General features: G+C 36.6%; 1 protein-coding gene across 1 annotated transcript; it reads right to left on the bottom strand.

Moving 5' to 3' along the window:
* Positions 1-4,938: 4,938 nt before the first annotated feature.
* LOC107586077 (cytochrome P450 1B1-like) lies at positions 4,939-7,041 on the bottom strand. Its single transcript, XM_016273298.1, is given in 2 exon segments — positions 4,939-5,951; positions 6,033-7,041. Coding segments are annotated over 2 exon segments (1,596 nt in total). The 5' UTR covers positions 6,996-7,041; the 3' UTR covers positions 4,939-5,318.
* Positions 7,042-7,154: the final 113 nt, after the last annotated feature.

Raw genomic sequence — 7,154 nt, 5'->3', positions numbered from 1 at the left:
ACTATTAACAGCAGTTATTATATGATGCATTCAAACTTATAGCAAAATGTGGTAATTCTGTATGTTGTTTTAGGGTTGGCATCATCTGAGGTCCTCTGAGGGGTTGGCATCATCTCTGTTTTTTTAAGTGATAAGTGATGGTTTGAAGTTAAAAATGTCTTGATGGATTTGTTTCTTACAAAAACACAGGTTTTCACTTCACAAGATGTTAATCGATGGACTGGAGTCGTGTGGATTATTATGATGTTTTCAATCAGCTGTTTGGACTCATTCTGACGGCACCCATTCACTGCAGAGTGGTGAGCAAGTGATTTAATGCTACATTTCTCCAAATCTGATAAAAAAATAAATAAATCATCTACATCTAGGGTGGCCTGAAGGTGATTAAATTTTCATTTTTCAAACAGCTTGACTATAAAGTTCTCTTTTGGATATAGTTTGATAAATGTCTAAAGCAAAGCTTTGAATAACTTTGGCACATTTGATGAGTTCCTCCAAAAAAAGAGCTGCTGATATGAAACTGTGCAAATGTGTAATTCTGTCAAATATTTTAAACTTTTCATAGCATGATCCTCCCTCTAGAAATGCAGTCTTTTGCAGGTTTTATTAGGGACACTCAAACAATAATATATAATAATAATAATTATGAAAATTATAATAAAAATATTTATAATAATTAATATAGTGAGCAGACAACTTGAATGACTTTAATCCATATACTATGCTAAATGCTAAATCCCTGACCAGCGCTACATTAGAAATTACGGGGGCCAAGTAGAAGGTCATTTTCCCCTCATGTTATTAATAATATTGTATTAATATCATTTGTTGGTGTCCAGCATTATGAAAGTAAGCAGTTTGTATATGTTGAAATGATGGCACTTGCTCTATATGGTACATTTATTTATTGGTCTTCACTGAGATTTGGTTTTTGTAACGGCGCATATGACGATCATCGCTTCATCTCTGCTGCTCAGTGCAATACACAATAAGGTGAATTCAGTCTGTGTTGTATGTTGATCATAGTTCGTTTCTTATGCTATTGGTGTGGCATAATTGATAACTGTTATATATCTGGTCTTTTTCATGTTTCTTTCAATGTTAAAAGTGAAGTGCTCATTTCTGCAGCATTAGTGGCAACGAACAGAACAGCAGTCTACTCCAAAACCTCTGAATGGCAACTGTTATAATTGTCATTATTTTTATTTGTGCAATTCAGTTTAGTGGGACAGAAATTACACACTTCACTTTTAACTTCATAAATGTAGATCAGATAGTTTTCAGTCAGTATTATGCCTATACACTGTTATCCAGGAAGAAGCCAACAATGTTGAATGCCAGGAAGACGTGGAAAAGAGCAGATTTTCAGTATATTTAGTAACACTACCATTTAAAAGCTTGGGGTCAGATTTGTACATTTTGGGGTCAAGATTTTTAAATGTTTTTGAAAGAAGTCTGCATTTATTTATTTATAAGGCTGCATTTATGTGATCAAAAATACAGTCATATTGTGAAAATATTATTGCAATTTTAAATAACTGATGTCTATTTTAATATACTTTAAAATGTAATTTATTCCTGTGATATTAAAGCTGAATTTTCAACATCATTACTCTAGTCTTCAGTGCCACATGATCCTTCAGAAATCATTCTAATATGCTGATTTGATGCACAAGAAACATTTTTTATTATTATCAATGTTGAAAACAGTTGTTGAAACATGTTATTTCAGGATTATTTGATGAATAGAATGTTTAAAAGAACAGCATTTATTTGAAATATTATTTTCTTTGTAACATTATACATGTCTTTACGGTCAATTTAATTGATACATGTAATGAATCTTTTGCTGAATAAAAGTATGCAAAAAAAAAATACTGACCCCAAACTTTTGAAAGGTGGAAAGGCAACCAAGAATGCAGATAAAGGGGGTAACGTCTTCATATGGTATCCTTTCTTTAATTTCATTGTAATTTCTCTGTACATTTTACACCTCTGTGTGTGGAAGTATTTTATAACAGGACAACTGTTCATCCTCAAGAACTGAAAACCATCTTATAGTGTCTCATTACATAGTGTCTGCAAGTCTGTTCTCTCACATACAGCACAGAAATAATGCCTGCAGGACATGACCTGGATTCCTGGAGGTCTCTTAGATCTGCTGTTAATGAAGACTTCTAGAACTGAGAGCGGAGTAAGCAGTGAGACTGTCAGAAACTTGGTGAATGCTGAGATCTATGTAAATTGGAGGCCAGAAGGCAGCCAAACCATGTGAGGTGAAGGAGATCTACCATAAGTATTTCAAAATCAGTTGCAGATGCAGCAGTTTTTAGGATTCAGTGCTTAAATAACACTACTAATTGTATTTCAAATGCAATTTGGATGCTTTCGTTGTATTTTGATTGTGTTTGGGTTGTCAGAATGCAACTTGATGGCATGTTTTAAAACTAGGGCATTTTGAAAATGGCCATTTAGAATTCAAGTAAGCATTACATGACGTATTGAAAGCAATCATCGAGCATACTGAAGACTGACTAAAATATTAAAGTAGTTTTGTTTATTTAAATAAAGCTGAGTAAATAAAAAAACAAATATGTATAATAAAATAAATATTGCCTTAGCAGTTTATTCAATTATTTGTATTTCCAGTGTTTCCTTTATTTATTTAAAAAATAAACAGATAAAACTTAAATCAAAATACAATAGACCTATATAGTAATATTTAAAAAAAGAAAGAATACACATTTTAAAATCATAAAATGAAACAAATAAAAGCTAACTCAAAATATTAATAATAAAACTATAATAGTATATAATATTATTAATGTTGAACACCGTTGTGCTGCTTAATAGTTTATGGAAACTGTGCAAAAATGTGCAGATTATTTGATGAATGGAAGATTCAAGGGAACAGAATTTTCTTTTATTTTAATAGATTTTTTTGTTTGTTTGTTTAGAATTTGAATTAAGGCTTTCATTTCTTTCCAAAAACAACAAACTTATTGACCACAAACTTAACAAAATTACTATGAAATGAAACTAAACCTAAAAAGGAAACTGAAAATATTCAAATAAAAGCAAATTCGAAATTATAATCAAACTATACTTTAATAAAACTATACCAAAATAACACTGTTAGTGTTACATTAAGAGAGCGAAGTTATTTAAGCATTTCATATTGCATCTTAGTTTTTATTTGATTTTACTACTGATTATTTTGACATCTGACTTTTTTAAGGATGCAGTGACTCCCTCGTCTCCTTGGTGAAAATGCTTCTGCCACAACCCTACAATTTTAGAAAAGAAAAAAAAAGGTATACAAAACTGTCACTGGGGTGGTACCCTTTCAAAAGGTACTTGTATGTTCCATTTAGGGCTAAATAAGGTACAGACATGTACCTTTTAACTTTTGTACCTTAAGGTACCATCCCAGTGACAGCTCTGTAGCTTTTTTCAAAGAGTGTACTGTTAATCTGACAATAGTGAAGCGTGTTTTCTTTTCTTCAGCAGGGCCTGGAAGGGGAGCAGGCGGCTGCTGGCGTATCAGTAATCAGTTGGCTTTATCTAGACTTGTCACGCACTCAAAGCTCGGCTGGCTATGAACCTCAGGCTCGATCAGAACAGGATGTGCTGGGTAAGCAAGATAAAGCACTTCATAGGGACGAGTATGTCCTACATACTTTCCTTCTATTTTAAATGCCCAATTTAGTGGCTGCGTGCAGATATGGTGATAGAATGTTATTTTTACTTCTCATTTGAATACAACATTAAATGAAAAGTTTTGTTTTACAGAATCACATTGTGTCTAGGCGTTGCTACAGGGTGAATTCACTGCCCAAACTAATTTGATTACAAATGACCGCAATATTATACTGCATGTATTATCATAAAAGCTTGAGTAATTATATCATTTTTTTGACTTATACATTTATTGAGTGTTTTATATATATTATAAACCACTACATTTAATCACAAAAGCTGTAAACTGAATGCAGTTTAGAATTTACAGAGCAGCCAAATGTCAGAGCTTATATGAAGTAGAAAATTATAATATTATATGCTGGTATCACATAATAGGAACTACATATCAAACTTACACATCAATCTTTACATATAAAATATAGTAGATCTAATACAAATCAGCAGTCTATTAACAAGTGCTATTACAGTCCAAAAATATATTACAGCAGATCAAACATCGCTATTACAGTTCAAAAATATATTGCAGAAAGAAATGATCATAACATGTATTATACATGTTAGTTAACAAACCCTGAATTTCCCTTTCAGGATTTCCCTAACTAAGGGACCTGATGTGCACAAAATGTATTTCCTTTCACCTACACTACATCATGTGCCAGATATGAAAAATCACATTCAACTTATGAGGATCTCCAGACAACATTTGATTGGGAAGGTTGTTGCGGGAACACCATGAAAGTGAACTGCTTTTAACCCGCCTGTGTTTATTTTAATTATGCTAAGAAGTCTATAATAATAAGGCACAGACTTCAACAATGCTGTAGTGAGAATCAGGAAATATTATCAAGAAGGACAATAAAGTGCTGTAAGATTATACTGTACAAATGTATCATTTTATGAGCTTTATATAGGGACGTTAACAATGCAGCATAGGGCTAGTTTGAGCTAAAGTACCCTAAGCAACAACAAGTCAACATGAAATGTAAATCAACCCTATCTATTTTTTAATGCATGATTGAGTGTTGTATATTAGTCCAAATTAATTATTTTTGTCTGTAATCTTTTATCAAAATGTCATGACTTAATGATTTTTCATGATCCAGTCAGTTTCAAATAGATAAAATCAGTTACTGCACCACAGTTTTTTCTCATCGAATATCTTGTTTCATTCAGAAATACGTCATGGAAGCAAAATGGGTTGCGAACAGCTTTTCACGTTGACTTTAAAACGCTTAATAAAATGTTGGCATTAAAAATGCTGAGACTAAATGTATATTTGCTATAGAAGAACTAGAATTAGTATCAAACGTCTTGACTGAATAATGCGATGCATGTAAATGTCTCTTAGAATTCTAGTCTTAGAAACCAACTTTTATTTATCTGAATAAACCATGTCCTGTTGTGTAGCTTCTGCTTTTCTACTCTTGCACAATATACCATAAATCAGTGCATCATTTTTATTCCTGTAGCTCATTCTGAGCCAAAAAAAAGTTTTTGCCTGAGTATGATGTCAGTAAATATATTGATATAATGCATATGTTAGAGATTCTTCAGTGTTTGTTTTCTTAGCCACCTTCATTTGGCAAAGTATTTAAGTTGTGTGCTTTGATTTCACTTCAAACTTGAGGTCTCTGTCTCATTTCTGTAGGAGTTTGAGATGTTCCTACCAAGCTCTCCAGCAGTTCTGTGCTGTCACGGGATGTGACAGACACTTTAAAGGCTTTGGGTTTAAGCGTGAGCCCATACAGAAAGTCCATGCCGGGAGTCCTTTCTGCTGTAAAACTACACTGATGGACCAGCAAGGAGGTGAAGAGGAAAAGCTGTATCTTGGACAGGTCTTCTCCAATGCATCTACGCTTCCCCACGGAGAAGATCAGCACGTTGGTGGTTAAGTCTTTGTTGAGAGCTCCATCCTCATCCAGGAAGCGCTGTGGGTTGAATTCCTCTGGTTGGTCCCATTTGGTCGGGTCATGGTTCAAAGACCACTGGTTGATGAAAATGATGGTATCTTTAGGGATGGGATAACCATTGACGGACGTGTCTGTGGTTGTGCTGTGGGGAATCGTTACAGGGATGAACGAGGTGAATCGCATGACTTCGTAGATGAAAGCCTTGACATATGGAAGATAAGGCTGGTCTGCAATGGTTGGAAGGCGACTGCGATCCGCTACTTTGTCAACATCCTCCTGAAGACGTTTCTGGACTTCTGGATACCTGCAATGTAAGTGAAGACCAACATTTTCAACTTACTGAGTTCCCCCGATCACCAAGGATTGAATTGAATATGGCTATTGAAAACACTCCTGTTGCAAATAGAAGGACTAAACAACATTTTTACATTTGGTTGGTGATTTAAATGGAATATCTGAGATGGTCGATGACACGTACTCTCGATCCAGAAAGACCCCCGGCCCCCTTGAGAGCCCTTTATCCAGAGCAACGATGAACGCATCAGTCATGTCACGGACGAGGCTCAGTAAAATAGTCTTGCGGTGCTCCGCCACTTTGGAATGAATGAACTCGTTAAACTCCTTGTTGAGTTTTTTAAACTGGTCAAAGAGAGTTTTGATTGGGTTTGGGAAGTACTGAAGCCAGGGCATCACGTCCACGATGCTTCCAGCTCCGACTGTCTTGGTGAACTGATCGTTTCTGCCCACCACCTGCAGGAACTCCTCATCATCATACGCGTATCGGTTCCCGAAGCAAACGGCGCTCATGGTGTTCGCCACCGACACCACCACGTACCGGTGAGGCTCGAAGTACTGCTGCTCGCGGGTTTTATTCAGAAACAAGCGGATGAGCTCTCCGATCTCGCTCACGATGTGCGTCTCAAAAGTCTGCTTGGTGTGGATGTTGGCTGTGGAGAAAGTTCTCACGGTGCTGTGTGCGATCTTCCGATGCAGTTTCCACCACTGGCTGTAGTTACCGAACGCCAGGCTTTTCCCATTGGACACGAACCGGAAAGAAGCGAAATCGGGTCTGCCGGCGAAATCGACACCTTTTTTAATTAGCGCCTCTTTAATTGCGTCTCCGTTGAGAACCACCACGTTCCGGCTGCCCAGTTTGATCTGAAACACGTCGCCGTACTTCTGAGCCATCCGGGTGAAGTAAAAGTGAGGTGAGGTACCGAGCTGAGCGGCGTTACCGATGACCGGCCACGGGAAGGGACCCGGTACCTGCCGTGGCCCGGATCGACGCCAGAACATGAGCATTAAACACACTAGCAGCGATAGTAAAACACTCCTCGCTGACAGTTGAATGAAATCACCCAGAACCGCCTGGAAATCCATCATCGATGTGTTTGCAAGTCTCAAAATCAATGCAGATTCACTCTGTAATGATCAAACACCTGTTGAGCATCAGATCAGTGCTGAAGGTTGCAGCGCTCGCGGCGTGTCTGAGGGACTCTGGGTGAAATCAGGGAGTATAAAGTCTCAGTGTAGTGTTGTGAT

The sequence above is a fragment of the Sinocyclocheilus grahami genome, unplaced genomic scaffold (genome assembly GCF_001515645.1).
Source record: "Sinocyclocheilus grahami isolate Dianchi unplaced genomic scaffold, SAMN03320097.WGS_v1.1 scaffold77.1, whole genome shotgun sequence".
Lineage (NCBI taxonomy): Eukaryota > Metazoa > Chordata > Actinopteri > Cypriniformes > Cyprinidae > Sinocyclocheilus > Sinocyclocheilus grahami.
This window is presented reverse-complemented; position numbering and strand designations above follow the sequence as displayed.